Here is a 20,363-nt window from a genome sequence, read left to right on the forward strand (position 1 = left end):
TACGTACATAAAATAAAAGATGTAATTCAAGACAAAACTTTTCTCTGGCTTTGGTTATTCTAGCGCTTTCCATTTTCTTTCTCAGATTCATGTCTCTCTTTTCTCTTTTTTCTGAATCAAAGCTAGCCTTGGTTCTTTCAAAAGTGTCATAAATCAACAGATAAAAAAGACACACATTTGGCCAGCCACAATGGCTCATGCCTGTAATCCAAGCACTTTGGGAGGCCAAGGCAGGTGGATCACTTGAGGCCAGGAGTTCGTGACCAGCCTGGCCAACATGGTGAAAGCCTATCTCTACTAAAAATACAAAAATTAGCCAGGCATGGTGGCAGGTGCCTGTAGTCCCAGCTACTTGGGAGGCTGAGGCAGGAGAATCCCTTGAACCTGAGAAGCAGAGGTTGTGGTGAGCCGAGATCACACCACTGCACTTCAGCCTGGGCAACAGTGAGACACACATTTGAAAAGATTTGAAATATTTTTTTCCCAAAAAGCAAAGATAAAACTGGGCAAAACTGCCAAAACAACAATTTTAAGACTTTGAATTGACCAAAGGTATACAACACATTGAGAAGCATTTATTCACAAAAAACTACTGAACCTCAGTAACAAATGGTGAAAGTTTGCAAACTTGGAGTTGCGTCCATCCTCAACCGCCAGATCCATGGCCTGGAACTTCTACCAGAGTGAGGCAGGCTGTGAGGACTGACAACTCTACTGCCTACGGGGATGATTTGACTTGAGCAAAGCCTGGAAAAACCCATGCCTAGTGGCATCGTCGGCTGAGGCAGGAGAATCGCTTGAACCAAAGAGGCAGACGTTGCAGTGAGCCGAGATCATGCCACTGCATTCAGCCTGGGTGACAGAGTGAGACTGTCTCAAAAGTAAATAAATAAATAAATAAAAATAAATCATACAAAGTATGTTTCCCAATTGCAATGGAATCTATGTATATGTAAGGATTATATATAATGTCATACTAGTTCTCTTATTGAACCCTGAGTGATACGAGTTCTTAGTACAATACTAAAATCATAATTCATAAAAAAAAATTGATACATTTATTGTATTTCATCAAAATTAAACATTTTTAGGCTTCAAAAACACCATAAGAAAATGAAAAGACAAGTCATAGGCAGGGAGAAAATATTTGCAAATCACTTTTCTGATAAAGGACTTATATCCAGCCAGGCATGGTGACTCATGCCTATAATCCCAGAACTTTGGGAGGCTGAGGCAGGAGGATCATTTGAGCTCAGGAGTTTGAGACTAGCCTGGACAATACGATGAGACTCTGTCTCTACAAAAAGTTTTTAAAAATTAGCTGGGTGTGGTAGCACACACCTGTAGTCCCAGCTACTCAGGAGACTGAGGCAGGAGGATCCCTTGAGCCCAAGAACTCCAGGCGGCAGTGTACTATTATTGTACCAATGCACCCCAGCTTGGGCAACAGAGCAAGACCCTGTCAAAAAGAAAAAAAAACAAACCCTATATCCAGAAGCTGCAAAGAAACGTTAAAACTCCACCAGGCACGGTGGCTCATGCCTGTAATCCCAGCACTTTGGGAGGCCGAGGAGGGTGGATCACAAGGTCAGGAGTTCAAGACCAGTCTGGCCAAGATGGTGAAACTCCATCTCTTCTAAAAATACAAAAATCAGCCAGGTGTAGTGGCATGCGTCTGTAATCCCAGCTCTCGGGGGGCTGAGGCAGGAGAATCACTTGAAGCTGGGAGGTGGAGGTTGTAGTGAGCTGAGATCATGCCACTGCACTCCAGCCTAGGCGACAGAGTGAGACTCCATACCAAAAAAAAAAAAAAAAAAAAAAAAATTAAAACTCAATTTTAAAAATGGGCAAGTATTTGAATAGATATTTCACCAAAAAATATATGGAAATGTCTTAATAAGTATGTGAAACACGCTCAGCATCATTTACCATTAGGAAAATGCAAACTAACACCACAGTGAGATACCACTTCACATGTACTAGCATGGCCATAATCAAAAAACAGACAGACAGAGGCCGGGTACCTGTAATCTCAGCACTTTGGGAGGCAGACGTGGGCGGATCACCTGAGGTCAGGAGTTTGAGACCAGCCTGACCAACATGGAGAAACCCCATCTCCACTAAACATACAAAATTAGCAGGGCATGGTGGCACATGCTTGTAATCCCAGCTACTCAGGAGGCTGAGGCAGGAGAATCGCTTGAACCCAGGAGGCGGAGGTTGCAGTGAGCTGAGATTGTGCCATTGCACTCCAGCCTGGGCAACAAGAGTGAAACTCCGTCAAAAAAAAAAAAAAAAAAAAAGACAGACAATAACAAGTGTTGTTGAGGAAATGGAGAAATTGGAACCTGCATACATTGCTGATAAGAGTGTAAAATGGTACAGTCACTTTGGTAAATAGTTATGAGTTTCTTTAAAAGTTAAACATAAACTTACCATATGTCCTAGCAATTCGATTCCTAGCTATCTACCAAAAATAAGTGGGTAAATAATGGCATTATTCATAAAAGCCCCAAAGTGGAAACAATTCAAATGTACATCAACTAGTGAATGGGTAAACAAAATGTGGTATATCCAAACATGTGTAAACTAACAATGAAAAGAAATTACCAAAATATCCTATAACATGACTGAATTTCGAAAACATTATACTAGTTGAAAGAAAACAAACAGAAAATACCACATATAATATGATTCTGTTTGTGTGAAATATCCAGATAAAACAAATGTAGTATGAAAGAAAATACATTAATGACTGTCTGGTGCTGCCGATGGGTATGAGGATTGACTATAAATTAGTATGAGGGATTTTTTGGGATAATGGAAATGTTCTAAAATTAGATTGTTGGCCGGGTGCGGTGACTCACACCTGTAATCCCAGCACTTTGGGAGGCCAAGGCTGGTGGATTATTTGAGGTCAGGAGTTTGAAATCAGTCTGGCCAACATGGTAAAACCCCTGTCTCTACTAAAAATACAAAAAAATTAACCAGGCATGGTGGCAGGTGCCTGTAATCCCAGCTACTCCGGGGGCTGAGGTACAAGAATCGCTTGAACCCAAGAGGCAGAGGTTGCAGTGAGCCAAGATCTCACCACTGCACTCCAGTCTGGGTGACAGAGTGAAACCCTGTCTCAAAAAAAAAAAAAAAAAAAAATTAAAATTAATAAATAAATTTAAAATAAATAAAAATAAAATTAGATTCTGGTGATAACTGCATAACTCTGTAAATACAAGGAAAATCATTTAATTGTATACTTAACATGTATGCAAATTATGACTTAATAAAGCTGGGTTTTTTTTTGGCCAGGTGCAGTGGCTCATGCCTGTAATCCCAGCATTTTGGAAGGCTGAGTCAGGTGGATAACTTGAGGGCAGGAGTCTGACACTAGCCTGGACAACATGGTGAAACCCTGTCTCTATTAGAATTCAAAAATTAGCCAGGCGTGGTAGTACATGTCTGTAGTTCCAGCTACTCTGGAGGTGGAGGCAGAGGTTGCATTGAGCTGAGATCAGGCCACTGCACTCCAGCCTGAGTAATAGAGCGAGACTGTCTGGGGAAAAAAAAAAAAAAAAAACACTCCATCTACACCAACTCCCAAATCATAAAGCATGCTTACATATTTTTTTCTTTTGTTTCTTCTTTTCATCAAGGAAAGCTGTACTAAATCTGCTTAGTATCTTGACATTTTTCTCAATAGCTTTTAACGTATCTGGTAACATCTCCATTCGTGCTATCCAGTGGTGGTGTTCATCAACATCCATTAGAGTCATCTCAGACAAAACGGCATCTTGAAGACAGTAAAAAAAAAAATCGTTTTTATGCAGAAAAATAAAAATCTATAGCTACATAGGCTTATAATATTGGGTAACTACTCAATATAGTAAATTGGGGAATATAGGTATCTCACACTTACTGCCATTCTGAGGCTTTTCTCTATGAAGAAATTAAAAAGGAAGAAACTTGGAATAGAAGGCTAAACAGTAAGTCTTAGACATAAATACATTAATCAGGTTAAAAAGTGTCTGGTTTGGTACCTAAAATTGTGTGTGTGTGTATGTGTGTGTTTTGTTTTGAGACAGAGTCTTGCTCTGTCCAGGCTAGAGTGCAGTGGCGCTATCTCAACTCACTGCAACTTCTGCCTCCCGGGTTCAAGCAATTCTCCTGTCTCAGCCTCCCAAGTAGCTGGGATTACATGCATGTGCCACCATGCCCAGCTAATTTTTGTATTTTTAGTAAAGACGGGGTTTAACCATGTTGGCCAGGCTGGTCTTGAACTCCTGACCTCAGGTGATCCACCCACCTCAGCCTCCCAAAGAGCTGGGATTACAGGCATGAGCCCCCACACCCGGCCTATGTGTATGTGTTTTAATATTGGAGATCTAAGCCCTAATTAACTCATTTGGCAAGTTATCCAGTTTTTTTTTGTTTTTTTTTTTTTTAAGACTGAGTCTCACTCTCACCCAGGTTGGAGTGCAGTGGCACAATCTCAGCTCAGTGCAACCTCTATCTCCCAGGTTCAAGTGATTCTCCTGCCTCAACCTCCCTAGTAGCTGGGACCAGAGGCATGAGCCACCACGCCCAGCTAATTTTTGAATTTTTAGTAGAGATGGGGTTTCACCATGTTGGCCAGGCTGATCTCAAACTCCTGACCTGGGGTGATCTGCCAGCCTCGGCCTCCCAAAGTGCTGGGATTACCAGCATGAGCCACTGCACCCGGCCATTATCCAGTATTTATAACCCTCGTTGCATGAAATTTCTAGCAACAAAATAAAATTAATCCCCTTGTTTGGTATTCTTAGTTTATTCATTCTTTTTTTTTTTTTTGGAAATGGAGTCTCACTCTGTCACCCAGGCTGGAGTGCAGTGGCACGACCTCGGCTCACTGCAACCTCCACCTCCCAGGTTCAAACAATTCTCCTGCCTCAACCTCCATAGTAGCTGGGAATACAGGCATATGCCGCCACACCTGGCTAATTTTTTGTATTTTAGTAGAGACGAGGTTTCACAGTGTTACCCAGGCTGGTCTCGAACTCCTGAGCTCAGGCAATCCACCTGCCTCAGCCTCCCAAAGTGCTAGGATTACAGGCATGAGCCACCACACCTGACCAGTTTATTCATTGTTTCATTCAACCAGTGTCTACTCTGACGTGTGCTATTCTAGATGCTGTAGATACAACATTAAGTAAAACAAGTTCCCTGACTTCATACTGCTTACCTTCTGGTGAAAGGAGACAGAGAAAAAGTTAATTATATAGATACTAATGCTATAGACAAAAATAAAGAAATGTAGGCTGGGCGCAGTGGTTCATGCCTGTAATCCCAGCACTTTGGGAGGCCAAGGCAGGTGGATCGTTTGAGGTAGGAGTTCAAGACCAGCCTGGCCAACATGGTGAAACCCTGTCTCTACTAAAAATACAAAAATTAGCTGGGTGTGGTGGTGCATGCCTCTGGTCCCAGCTATTAAAGAGGTTGAGGCAGAAGAATCGCTTGAGCCTGGGAGGCGGGAGTTGCAGTGAGCCGGGATCGCACCACTGCACTCCAGTCTGGGTGACAGAGTGAGACCCTGTCTTGGGGAAAAAAAAAAGAAAAAAAAGGTAAAGTGTAAGAAAAAGTGCCAGGTGGTAGGGATTGGGGATGGTCAGAGAACATCTCATTTTAAAGTGGAATTTAAGCAGGGAATGAGCCATGTGTCCATCTGGTGGAAGATGCTCCAGATAAGGGAATAGTATGCATAAAGACACTGCTGGCATGCTTTATTAAAAAAAAGGAGGCCAGCATAGCTGGCGCTTAGTGAACAAGTCTATATTTTTCCTATTTTATTCCTACTGGAATAGAGGATAACCATTCTCTGAATAACCTCCTTAGTCTTTTCTTCTTTAGTCTGATTAATCCTTCAAAATTTACTTATACATTCTCTTCTCTATCTTTTTCGTTAACTTTATGGTTTTACTCTGAACCGCTTCTGTAAACTTACTCCATTCTTCCAACCAGACCAGAATGTTGGCAAGAGTCTTTTCTCTAATTTCAACAGTCTTAGCATAAGTAGCCATTTTCTCAAGAAAATTGGTTCTCTGTTTTTTCTTTTGTTCTGTAAGGGAGACACTCCTTTCAGAGGACGAGGTAAAAACAAGAGTATAGCGAGTCATTATCCGATGCACATTGTTCATTATTTCACTCAGCTGCATATCAATGTCCTGTAAGAATAAGAAGGGGGTATGTATTAATCCTCAGTTTGAAAAGCAGCTTTGGTCACCTTTCTTCTCAGAATGTCAGTGACAGTTAATTTAAAGCTATCCAATTAAAGTCTTGCTAATTCTGGCTTTATGGTGAGTCTCAAATTTTCCCTCTTAAAAAAATTCCTTTTTCTGCCCTCATCATCCTAGCAATGCTATAATATAATGGAAAGAACACGGGGTTTGAAGCCATATCTGGATCTTAACTCTAGGTCTTTCATTAAAATGACTTGTAATAAATCACAGCATTTCTGAGCTCCCTCTGCAACCTCTGTAAAATGATGGAGATACTAAATACACAGTTGATGTGAAGTGTATAAAATTTGTGAAAATGCTTTATAAACTGTAACTGCTGGCCGGGCGCGGTGGCTCAAGCCTGTAATCCCAGCACTGTGGGAGGCCGAGACGGGCGGATCACGAGGTCAGGAGATCGAGACCATCCTGGCTAACACGGTGAAACCCCGTCTCTACTAAAAATACAAAAAACTAGCCGGGCGAGGTGGCGGGCGCCTGTAGTCCCAGCTACTCCGGAGGCTGAGGCAGGAGAATGGCGTAAACCCGGGAGGCGGAGCTTGCAGTGAGCTGAGATCTGGCCACTGCACTCCAGCCTGGGCGACAGAGCGAGACTCCGTCTCAAAAAAAAAAAAAAAACTGTAACTGCTAAAAAAAAAAAAAAAAAGAAAAAGAAAAAGAAAAGAAAAGAAAGAAAATAAAAGAAAACAGAAAAAAATGCAAGTTGCTTCTTTTTTCCGTTCTTACCTGGAAAACAGTTATCAGAATATGCCTCAAACATACTTTTCTTTCATTATCTCCTTTGCTCAAGAATCTTATCACTTATTAGCTTAGTACATTGAGTATATGGGGAAGAAAAAGAATTTTATCAGCAAATCTCTTTTCTTCATCACTCTATCCTAGAAATTTTTTATGGATGTAATTACCACCTCATATATGGCATTTGGAAATTTGTGAAATCATTTTTGGTTGTCATAATAATTGTGAGGGTGGACTACTGGCATTTAGTAGAGGGTACTAAGGAATGCTAGCCCATCCTACAGTGCAACGGATAGTATCACACAATGAAGAACTGTCTCAAATCCTGTGTGTCTTTTGAATATCTCACAGGACATTCATGTAGGAAAAAAAACATCTATTTATAATTATCCAAGCCTAAAACCAAACTCCAAATCTAAACACAGACCAAGATCAGTGTCTCACACCTGTAATCCGAGTGCTTTGGGAGACCAAAGTGGGAGGATCTCTGGAGGCCATGTGTTCAAAACCAGCCTGGGTGACAAAGTGAGATCCTGCCTCTGAAAAAAAATTTTTTTTGACCGGTCATGGTGGCTCACGCCTGTAATCCCAGCACTCTGGGAGGCTGAGGTGGGTGCATCACTTGTAGTCAGGAGTTCAAGACCAGCCTGGCCAACATGGTAAAACCCCGTCTGTCCTAAAAATACAATAAATTAGCTGGGCATGGTGGAGGATGCCTGTAATTCCAGCTACTCGGGAAGCTGAGGCAGGAGAATGTCTTGAACTCAGGAGGTGAAGGTTGTAGTGAGCCAAGATCACCACACTACTGCACTCCAGCCTGGGCAACAAGAGTGAAACTCCATTTCAGGAAAAAAAAAAAAAAAAAATTAACACAAAGTGTTTTTTGCCCAATTTAATGATACACTGCAATTTCCACGAATACAAATATTATGTAAATCAATAAAAAAAGTTATTTAAAATTTCTCCAAGAAATTTTCACCATTCTGGAACACCACAGTACCAACAGCAATGCACTAGTGATAAGAATATTTAGTGCCAGTACAATAAAGCTGAATTTGTATCAGCCTCCATTTGTATCTTTCATGTTTATTTTAATTTTACATATAGATGCAAGCCTCTGTCTACTTCTAGTGAAGTTTGACCTAGGATTTACACACTGAAATGCATGTTATTATAAATTGTTTTCCTTTTACTTATTCTCACACATATTAATTTTTAAAGTATAGGTCGTTTATGAATATCATTTTACAGCAATAAAAAAATGTTAAAAATATTTTTTAAAGGCATAATAAATCTGACAGTTAAGACACTGGTTCAGCCCTTCCAACTTTATTATTCTTTCATTTTGGCTTCAGACAAACTGAACTCTCTCTACACTCCTTATAATAAGAGTAAGATGAGTGTGTAGTTCTCTTCCCTTTTGTGACCATCATGGAAGCCAGGGTGGCCGAAATGAAGTTCAATCCCTTTGTGACTTCCGACCGAAGCAAGAATCACAAAAGGCATTTCAATGCACCTTCCCACATTCGCAGGAAGATTATGTCTTCCCCTCTTTCCAAAGAGCTGAGACAGAAGTACAATGTGCGATCCATGCCCATCCGAAAGGATGATGAAGTTCAGGTTGTATGAGGACACTATAAAGGTCAGCAAATGGGCAAAGTAGTCCAGGTTTACAGGAAGAAATATGTTATCTGCACTGAACGGGTGCAGCGGGAAAAGGCTAATGGCACAACTGTCCATGTGGGCACTCGCCAAAGCAAGGTAGTTCTCACTAGGCTAAAACGGGACAAAGATGGCAAAATGATCCTTGAACAAAAAGCTAAATCTCACCAACTAGGAAAGGAAAAGAGCAAATACAAGGAAGAAACAATTGAGAAGATGCAGGAATAAAGTAATCTTATATACGAGCTTTGATTAAAATTTAAAACCAAAGAAAAGAGTAAGATTTGGATTTTGCCAACCAAATCATCATGCAAAATGAGTATTCTGATGTTAGGTGTATCTGTTGTTACAGCCAATAATAATTTAAGTCAGGAACACAGGAGAGCCAAGGCAAAGTTTGCTAAGCCAAATGATGAAGAATAACATTACAAGCTAACACATAGCACAGTGATCAAGGAAAAAATACTACCAACTCCTCATAAATTCTCCCAGAAAAATGAAGAGGAAAAAATACTTCCCAACTCATCCTTTGAGATCAATGTATACTGAAGACAGACAAAGGCACTACAAAATAAGAAAACTAAATACAAACATGCCTGATGAATATTGATACAGAAAACCTTACCAAAATACTAGCAAACAGAATTCAACAGCACATAAAAAGGATTATACACCATGATCAAGTGAGATTTATTTCTAGAATGCAAGGATGGTTAAATATACGTAAATCAATCAATGCAATATGCCAAATTAACAGAATGACAGAAAAAAAAACCACATATGATCATCACAATTGATTTAGAAAAAGCATTTGACAAAATTTAACACCCTTTCATGATAAAAAAAGAAAAAAATACAAAAGAGGCTGGGCACAGTAGCTCATGCCTGTAACCCCAGCACTTTGAGAGGCCAAGGCAGAAGTTTCGCTTTAGTCCAGGAGTTCAAGACCAGCCTGAGCAACATGGTGAAACCCTGGCTCTACAAAAAATAAAAAATATCAGCGAGGTATGGTGGCGTGTGCTTATGGTTACAACTAGTCAGGAGGCTGAGGTGTGACGACTGCTTGAACCTGGGAAGTCAAGGCTGCAGTGAGCCATGATTGTGCCACTGCACTCCAGCCTTGGTGACAGAGTGAGCCCCTGTCTTAACAAGAACAAAAAACACACACTAAAGAAACTAGAAATAGAAGAAAACTTCTTCAACATAATAAAGGCCATATACGAAAAGCCCACAGATTATAATATACTCAATAGTGAAAGACTGCAAGTTTTTCTCCAAGATTAGGAACAAGGCAAGGAGGCCCACTTTCACCATCTATCTAACCTAGTACTGGAAGTCCTAGACACCACAATTAGGCAAGAAAAAGAAATAAAAGGCACACAATTCAGAAAGGAAAAAGTAAAATTATCTCTGTTCACAGATAACATGATCTTAAATTGTAGAAACCCTACATATGTAGAAAGCTCTATATACGTAGAAAGCCCTAAGGCTTACCCCCCATGCTCATGTGCACGCACACGCACGCGCGTGCGCGCGCGCACACACACACACACACACACTACTAGAACAATAAATTCAGCAAAGTTGCAGGGTAAAAAATACATACAGATCAGTCACATTGCTAACTACACTAACACTGAGCAATATGAAAAAGAAATTAAGAAAACAATGCCATTTATAATAGCATCAAAAATAATACTGTATTTAGAAATTGCAGCTCACACCTGTAATCCCAGCACTTTGGAAGGCTGAGACAGGTGGATCACCTGAGGTTGGGAGTTCAAGACCAGTCTGGCCAACATGGTGAAACCCTGTCTCTACAAAAATACAAAAATTATTCAGGTATGATGGTGGGTGCTTGTAGTCCCAGCTACTTGGGAGGCTGAGGTGGGAGAATCACTTGAACCTGGGAGGCAGAGGTTGCAGTGAGCTGAGATTGCACCACTGCACTCCAGCCTGGGTAACAGAGAGAGACTCTGTCTCAAAAATAATAATACTGAGAGGCCAAGACAGGTGGATCACTTGAGGTCAGAAGTTCGGGACCAGCCTGGCCAACATGGTGAAACCCCATCTTTACTAAAAATACAAAAATTAGCCAGCACAGTGGCAGGCACCTGTAATCCCAGCTACTCAGGAGGCTGAGGCAGAATTGCTTGCACCCAGGAGGCGGAGCTTGCAGTGAACTACAATCACACCACCGCACTCCAGCCAGGGCAGCAGAGCAAGACTCCATCTCAAAAATAAATAAATAAATAAAAATTTAAAAAAATAATAATAATAAATTTAGAAATAAACTTATCCAAGGAGGTAAAAGACTTGTATACTTGTTGTTTTCACTACAAAATGTTACTGAGAGAAATTAAAGAAAACACAAGTAAATTGAAAGATATCCCATGTTTATGGATTGGAATATTTAATGCTGTTAAGATGTCAATACTACCCAAACCAATCTACAGATTAATACAACCCCTATCAAAATCCCAATGGCTTTTATTTTGTTTTGTTTTGTTTTTGCAGCAATAGAAAAATTCATCCTAAAATTTACATGGAATCTCAAGGGACCCTGAATGGCTGAAACAATCTTGAAAAAGAAAAATGAAGTTGGAGATCCCACATTTTCTGATTTCAAACTTATTCCAAAGCTACATTAATCAAAATAATGTGGTACAGGCATAAAGACAGACTTGTAACCTGATAGAATAGAATAGAGAGCGCATAAATAAACACAAAGTTAACAGTATGAGTATAGTATAGTTTATTCATAGCATAAGGTCAAATTATTTTCCAGAAGGTTGCTAAGGCCACCCAATGAGGAAAGGACAGTCTTCTAAAAAAACACACACACACACACAAATGTTGGTGGGAAAACTGAATATCTACATATGAAAGAATGAAGTTGGATCCTTACCTTATATCATATAAAAAATTTAACTCTAATTTGCCAGTCTGGGTCTTTTAATTGGACCATTTAGTCCATTTACATTTAAGGTTAATATTGTTATGTATGAACTTGATCCTGTCATGGTGATATCAGCTGGTTATTTTGCTCGTTAGTTGAAGACTCATCAGTTTGCTGTATTCAGGAGACCCATCTCACATGCAGAGACACACATAGGCTCAAAATAAAGGGATGGAGGAAGATCCACCAAGCAAATGGAGAACAAAAAAAAGCAGGGGTTGCAATCCTAGTCTCTGATAAAACAGACTTTAAACCATCAAAGATCAAAGGAGACAAGGAAGGCCATTACATAATGGTAAAGGGATCAATTCAACAGGAATAGCTAACTATCCTAAATATATATGTACCCAATACAGGAGCACCCAGATTCATAAAGCAAGTCCTTAGAGACTTACAAAGAGACTTAGACTCCCATACAATAATAATGGGAGACTTCAACACCCCACTGTCAACATTAGACAGATCAACGAGACAGAAAGTTAATAAGGATATCCAGGAATTGAACTCAACTCTGCACCAAGGGGACCTAATAGACATCTACAGAACTCTCCACCCCAAATCAACAGAATATACATTCTTCTCAGCCCCACATCGCACTTATTCCAAAACTGACCACACAGTTGGAAGTAAAGCACTCCTCAGCAAATGTAAAAGAACAGAAATTATAACAAGCTGTCTCTCAGACCACAGTGCAATCAAACTAGAACTCAGGACTAAGAAACTCAATCAAAACCACTTAACTACATGGAAACTGAACAACCTGCTCCTGAATGACTACTGAGTACATAACGAAATGAAGACAGAAATAAAGATGTTCTTTGAAACCAATGAGAACAAAGATACAACATACCAGAATCTCTGGGACACATTTAAAGCAGTGTGTAGAGGGAAATTTATAGCACTAAATGCCCACAAGAGAAAGCTGGAAAGATCTAAAATTGACACCCTAACATCACAATTAAAAGAACTAGAGAAGCAAGAGCAAACACATTCAAAAGCTAGCAGAAAGCAAGAAATAACTAAGATCAGAGCAGAACTGAAGGAGATAGAGACACAAAAAACCCTCCAAAAAATCAATGAATCCAGGAGCTAGTTTTTTGAAAAGATCAACAAAGTTGATAGACTGCTAGCAAGACTAATAAAGAAGAAAAGAGAGAAGAATCAAATAGACGCAATAAAAAATGATAAAGGGGATATCAACACCGACCCCACAGAAATACAAACTACCATCAGAGAATACTATAAACACTTCTACACAAATAAACTAGAAAACCTAGAAGAAATGGATAATTTCCTGGACACTTACACTCTCCAAAGACTAAACCAGGAAGAAGTTGAATCCCTGAATAGACCAATAGCAAGCTCTGAAATTGAGGCAATCATTAATAGCCTACCAACCAAAAAAAGTCCAGGACCTGACAGATTCACAGCCGAATTCTACCGGAGGTACAAGGAGGAGCTAGGACCATTCCTTCTGAAACTATTCCAATCAATAGAAAAAGAGGGAATCCTCCCTAACTCATTTTATGAGGCCAACATCATCCTGATACCAAAGCCTGGCAGAGACACAACAAAAAAAGATAATTTTAGACCAATATCCCTGATGAACATTGATGCAGAAATCCTCGATAAAATACTAGCAAACCGAATCCAGCAGCACATCAAAAAGCTTATCCACCATGATCAAGTGGGCCTCATCCCTGGGATGCAAGGCTGGTTCAACATACAAAAATCAATAAACATAATCCAGCATATAAACAAAACCAAAGACAAAAACCACATGTTTATCTCAATAGATGCAGAAATGGCCTTTGACAAAATTCAACAGCACTTCATGCTAAAAACTCTCAATAAATTCGGTATTGATGGAACGTATCTCAAAATAATAAAAGCTATTTATGACAAACCCACAGCCAATATCATACTGAATGGGCAAAAACTGGAAGCATTCCCTTTGAAAACTGGCACAAGACAGGGATGCCCTCTCTCACCACTTGTATTCAACATAGTGTTGGAAGTTCTGGCTAGGGCAATCAGGCAAGAGAAAGAAATAAAGGGTATTCAGTTAGGAAAAGAAGAAGTCAAATTGTCCCTGTTTGCAGATGACATGATTGTATATTTAGAAAATCCCATCATCTCAGCCCAAAATCTCCTTAAGCTGATAAGCAACTTCAGCAAAGTCTCAGGATACAAAATTAATGTGCAAAAATCACAAGCATTCTTATATACCAGTAACAGACAAACAGAGAGCCAAATCATGAATGAACTTCCATTCACAATTGCTTCAAAGAGAATAAAATACCTAGGAATCCAACTTACAAAAGATGTAAAGGACATCTTCAAGGAGAACTACAAACCACTGCTCAGTGAAATAAAAGAGGACACGAGGACACAAACAAATGGAAGAACATACCATGCTCATGGATGGGAAGAATCGATATCGTGAAAATGGCCATACTGCCCAAGGTAATTTATAGATTCAATGCCATTCCCATCAAGCTACCAATGACTTTCTTCACAGAATTGGAAAAATAAAGTTCATATGGAATCAAAAAAGACCCCGCATTGCCAAGACAATCCTAAGCCAAAAGAACAAAGCTGGAGGCATAATGCTACCTGACTTCAAACTATACTACAAGGCTACAGTAACCAAAACAGCATGGTACTGGTACCAAAACAGAGATATAGACCAATGGAACAGAACAGAGTCCTCAGAAATAATACCACACATCTACAGCCATCTGATCTTTGACAAACCTGACAAAAACAAGAAATGGGGAAAGGATTCCCTATTTAATAAATGGTGCTGGGAAAATTGGCTAGCCATAAGTAGAAAGCTGAAACTGGATCCTTTCCTTACTCCTTATATGAAAATTAATTCAAGATGGATTAGAGACTTAAATGTTAGACCTAATACCATAAAAACCCTAGAAGAAAACCTAGGTAATACCATTCAGGACATAGGCATGGGCAAGGACTTCATGTCTAAAACACCAAAAGCAACGGCAACAAAAGCCAAAATTGACAAATGGGATCTAATTAAACTAAAGAGCTTCTGCACAGCAAAAGAAACTACCATCAGAGTGAACAGGCAACCTACAGAATGGGAGAAAATTTTTGCAATCTACTCATCTGACAAAGGGCTAATATCCAGAACCTACAAAGAACTCAAACAAATTTACGAGAAAAAAACAAACAGCCCCATCAAAAAGTGGGCAAAAGATATGAACAGACATTTCTCAAAAGAAGACATGCATACAGCCCACAGACACATGAAAAAATGCTCATCATCACTGGCCATCAGAGAAATGCAAATCAAAACCACAATGAGATACCATCTCACACCAGTTAGAACGGCAATCATTAAAAAGTCAGGAAACAACAGGTGCTGGAGAGGATGTGGAGAAATAGGAACACTTTTACACTGTTGGTGGGATTGTAAACTGGTTCAACCATTGTGGAAAACAGTATGGTGATTCCTCAAGGATCTAGAACTAGAAATACCATATGACCCAGCCATCCCATTACTGGGTATATACCCAAAGGATTATAAATCATGCTGCTATAAAGACACAGGCACATGTATGTTTATTGCGTCACTATTCACAATAGCAAAGTGTTAGAATCAACCCAAATGTCATCAGTGACAGACTGGATTAAGAAAATGTGGCCAGGCGCGGTGGCTCAAGCCTGTAATCCCAGCGCTTTGGGAGGCCGAGATGGGTGGATCACGAGGTCAGGAGATCGAGACCATCCTGGCTAACACGGTGAAACCCTATCTCTACTAAAAATACAAAAAAATTAGCCAGGCGTGGTGGCAGGCTCCTGTAGTCCCAGCTACTCGGGAGGCTGAGGCAGGAGAATGGCGTGAACCCAGGAGGCGGAGCTTGCAGTGAGCCGAGATAGTGCCACTGCACTCCAGCCTGGGCGACAGAGCAAGACTCCGCCTCAAAAAAAAAAAAAAAAAAAAAGAAAATGTGGCACATATACACCATGGAATACTATGCAGCCATAAAAAAGGATGAGTTCCTGTCCTTTGTAGGGACATGGATGCAGCTGGAAACCATCATTCTCAGCAAACTATCACAAGAACAGAAAACCAAACACTGCATGTTCTCACTCATAGGTGAGAATTGAACAATGAGATCACTTGGACTCTGGAAGGGGAACATCACACACCGGGGCCCATTATGGGGAAGGGGGAGGGGAGAGGGGTGGCATTGGGAGTTACACCTGATGTAAATGATGAGTTGATTGGTGCTGACGAGTTGATGGGTGCAGCACACCAACATGGCACAAGTATGCATATGTAACAAACCTGCACATTGTGCACATGTACCCTAGAACTTAAAGTATAATAATAAAAAATTTAACTCAAAATAGATTAAAGACCTAATACGTATAAAACACTTAGAAGAAAACATAGGAGAAAGGCTTCATGCCATTGGATTTGGCAATGATTTCTTGGACATGACACAAAATCACATGCAATAAAAGTAAAAATAGATAAATGGGCTGGGCACAGTGGCTCACGCCTGTAATCCCAGCACTTTGGGAAGCCAAGGCAGGCAGATCACAAGGTCAGGAGATCGAGACCATCCTGGCTAACATGGTGAAACCCCGTCTCTACTAAAAATACAAAAAAATTTAGCCAGGCATGGTGGCAGGTGCCTGTAGACCCAGCTACTCTGGAGGCTGAGGCAGGAGAATTACTTGAACTTGGGAGGCAGAGGTTGCAGTGAGCTGAGATCCCGCCACTGCATGCCAGCCTGGGCAACAGAGCGAGACTCCATTTCAAAAAACAACAACAACAACAAAAAAAAAACAGATAAATGGACTGTAACAAAGTTAAAAACATTTGTTTGTCAAAGGACAAAATCAACAGATTGAAAAGTCAACCTAGGAAATGGGAGAAAATATTTGCAAATTGTATATCCAGTAAGGGTTAATATCCACAACATATAAATAATGTGTACAAAATCAATGTCAAAAAAAAGCACAAAACCCAAATAGACTGCACACTGGTGGCTCACCCCTGTAATCCCAGCACTTTGGGAGGCCGAGGTGGGTAGATCAGTTGAAGTAGGAGTTTGAGACCAGCCTGGCCAACATGGTGAAACCCTGTCCCTACTAAGAATGCAAAAATTAGCCAGGCATGGTGGCACACTCCTGTAATCCCGGCTACTCGGGCAGCTGAGGCACAGGAATCACTTGAGCCTGGGAGGTAGAGGTTGCAGTGAGCTGAGATTATGCCAGTGCACTTCAGCCTAGGTGACAGAGAGACACTCCATACCCCCCAAAAAACAAAAACCCAAATAAACCAATTTTAAAATGGGCAAAGGATCCAAAAAAAAGATATATAAATGGCCCAAAAATATATGAAAATGTGTTCAACATAACTAGTCATTAGGAAAACGTAAATCAAAATCACAATGATATACTAGTTCATACCCGTTAAGATGGCTACTATGAAAAAAACAGAAAATAACAAGTGTGGGTGAGGCTGTGCAAAATTGGAACTCTGTGCACTGCTGGTAGGAATGTAATATTGTGCACCTGCTGTGGAGAAAAGGATGACAATTCCTCCAGATATTAAAAATAGAATCACCATATGATCTAGCAATTGTTCTCTGTGTATACATCCAAAAGAATTACAAGCAGGGTCCCTAAGAAATATTTGTACACTCATGCTCATAATGTCACTATTCACAATAACCAAGAGGTAGAAGTAACCCAAGTGTCCATTAACAGATAAATGGATAAACAAAATGTGGTGTATAATTATATATATACACAATGGAGGCTGGGCACAGTGGCTCATGCTTGTAATCCCGGCACTTTGGGAGGCTGAGGTGGGCGGGTAACTTGAGGTCAGGAGTTTGAGGCCACCCTGGCCAACATGGTGAAACCTTGTGTTGCACTAAAAAACACAAAAATTAACCAGGCATGGTGGCGGGTGCCCGTAATCCCAGCTACTTGGGAGGCTGAGGCAGGAGAATCGCTTGAACCCGGGAGATGTAGGTTACAGTGAGCCAAGATTGTGCCATAGCACTCCAGCCTGAGCAACAGAGGGAGACTTCGTCTCAAAAAATTTAATGTAATTTAATTTTTTTTTTTTTTTGAGGCAGTCTTACTCTTTTACCCAGGCTAGAGTGCAGTGGCGTGATCTCAGCTCACTGCAAACTCCGCCTTCTGGGTTCAAGTGATTCTCCTGCCTTAGCCTCCCGAGTAGCTGGGATTACAGGTGCCCACCACCACGGCCAGCTAATTTTTGCATTTTTTGGTACAGACAGGGTTTTACTATCATGGTCAGGCTGGTCTTGAACTCCTGACCTCATGATCCACCTGCCTCTGCCTCCCAAAGCGCTGGGACTACAGGCGTGAACCACTGTGCCCGGCCGACTTAATTTAATTTTAAAATATACATAATAGAATGTTATTCAGCCTTAAAATTGAAGGATATTTTGACCTGCACTACAATATGGATGAGCCTTGAACATACTATGCTAAGTAAATAAGCCAGTCATAAAAAGACAAATACTTTATGATTCCACTTAAATGAGGCATCTAGAATAGTTGAATTCATAGAAACTAAGTACAGTTGTGGTTTTCAGGGGATAAGGAGAAAGGGAAATGGATGCTGTTGTTTAATGGATACAGAACTTCAGTTTTCAAAGGTGAAATACTTCTGACTTTGGTTGCAAAATAATGTACAGCAATATATATTCACACTTAAAACTATTGTACTATATACTTAAAAATAATTAAGGCAGTAAATTTTATGTATATTTTACCACAATTTTTTTTTTTTTTTTTTCCTGACACGGAGTTTCACTCTTGTTGCCCAGGTTGGAGCACAATGGCATGATCTTGGCTCACTGCAACATCGACCTCCCAAGGTTCAAGCGATTATCCTGCCACAGCCTCCCAAGTAGGTGGGATTACAGGCATGCGCCACCACACCCAGTTAATTTTGTATTTTTAGTAGAGACGGGGTTTCACCATGTTGGTCAGGCTGGTCTCAAACTCCTGACCTCAAGTGATCTGCCTGCCTTGGCCTCCCAAAGTGTTGGGATTACAGGAGTGAGCCATCACACCTGGCCCAATTAATTTTTTTTAATTTAAAGAGGAGTAATCAAATGTTAAGTGATGGAAATATCGGAATCAGAAAGAGAGGTGATGCAGTTGTAGCAAATCTAACTTAAGAACACAGGAGACGGGAGACAAAGTTGGCCAAGCCGAGTGATAAAGAATAACATCATAACTAATGCATAGTATGGTGGTTAAAAAATAAATATGCTGGGTGCGGTGGCTCAAGCCCGTAATCCCAGCACTTTGGGAGGCTGAGGCAAGTGGATCATGAGGTCAGGCGTTCGAGACAAGCCTGGGCAACATAGTGAAACCCCGTTTCTACTAAAAATACAAAAAATTAGCCGGGCATGGTGGCACACACCTGTAATGCCAGCTACTCGGGAGGCTGACGCAGGAGAATTGCTTGAACCTAGGAGGCAGAGGTTGCAGTGAGCCAAGACTGTGCCACTGCATGCCAGCCCGGGTGACAGTGTGAGACTCCATCTCCAAAAAAAAAAAAGAAAGAAAGAAATAATACTAGATAATACGAGGCCAGGCACGGTAGTTCACACCTGTGTAATCCTAGCACTTTGGGAGGCCAAGGCAGGTGAATCACTTGAGGTCAGGAGTTGGAGACCAACCTGCCCAAGATGGTGAAACCCCGTCTCTACTAAAAATACGAAAAATTAGCCAGACATAGTGGTGGGTCACTGTAATCCCAGGTATGTGGGAGGCTGAGGCAGAGAATTGCTTGAACCTGGGAGGCGGAGGTTACTGTAAGCCGAGATCGTGCCACTGCACTCCAGCCTCCTAGGTGACAGAGCAAGACTCTGTCTAAAAAAAAGGAAAAAAAGAAAAAAAGAAAGAAAGAAATAATACTAGGCTGGGCAGTGGTGGCTCACACCTGTAATTGCAGCACTTTGGGAGGCCGAGGCGGGCGTATCACGAGGTCAGGAATTCAAGACCAGCCTGGTCAACATAGTGAAACCCCGTCTCTACTAAAAATACAAAAATTAGCCGGGTGTGGTGGCATGCACCTGCAGTCCCAGCTACTCGGTAGGCTGAGGCAGGAGAATTGCTCAAACGTGGGAGGCAGAGGTTGCAGTGAGCTGAGACCACACCATTGCACTCCAGCCTGGGTGACAGAGTGAGGTTCCATCTCAAAAAAGTAAAACAAAACAAAAAAAGAAATAATACTAATTGCTCACAAACTTTTCCAAAAAGTTGCAGAGAAAGGAGCAATTCCTATTCATTCTTTGATGTCAGCATTACCCTGATATTAAAATCAGACAGATGTAAAAGAAGAAAGTTACAAACCAATATCCCTCACCTCATGAAAACAGTCACAAAAAATGCTTCATAAGATTTTCAAAAATTCTGGGACAGATAGGTGACCAATAAAATAAAACAGAAAATAGAAACAAGCAATATCCTTTAAAAATAGTATCGTGAACAAGTGGGATTTACCGTGGTATGCAAGGCTGATTCAAAATTTGATAATTTCTAAATGTAACTCACTAGGTCTACGGATTAAAGAAGAACAATTTATTGCCTCGGTATACACAGAAAAAGTAGTTGACAAAATTCAACATTCATTCATGATTTCTAAAAGAAGCTCGATAATAAACGAGGACTAGAGGGTAATTTCCTCAACCTGATAAAGACCA

At 40.6% G+C, this 20,363-nt stretch overlaps 1 protein-coding gene and 1 pseudogene across 1 annotated transcript in view; one reads left to right on the forward strand and one right to left on the reverse strand.

The window, feature by feature from the left end:
• FAM186A (family with sequence similarity 186 member A) overlaps positions 1–20,363 on the reverse strand; it is a 75,517-nt gene that overhangs the window by 31,571 nt on the left and 23,583 nt on the right. Inside the window, exons 2-3 of the mRNA XM_073021335.1 lie at positions 5,975–6,194; positions 3,617–3,787 (exon numbers count right to left, since the gene is read on the reverse strand). Of these exons, the coding sequence (XP_072877436.1) occupies positions 3,617–3,787; positions 5,975–6,194 (391 nt within the window). The remainder of the gene's footprint in view (positions 1–3,616; positions 3,788–5,974; positions 6,195–20,363) is intronic.
• LOC103238301 (large ribosomal subunit protein uL24 pseudogene) lies at positions 8,456–8,931 on the forward strand (annotated as a pseudogene).

The sequence above is a fragment of the Chlorocebus sabaeus genome, chromosome 11, assembly GCF_047675955.1.
Source record: "Chlorocebus sabaeus isolate Y175 chromosome 11, mChlSab1.0.hap1, whole genome shotgun sequence".
Lineage (NCBI taxonomy): Eukaryota > Metazoa > Chordata > Mammalia > Primates > Cercopithecidae > Chlorocebus > Chlorocebus sabaeus.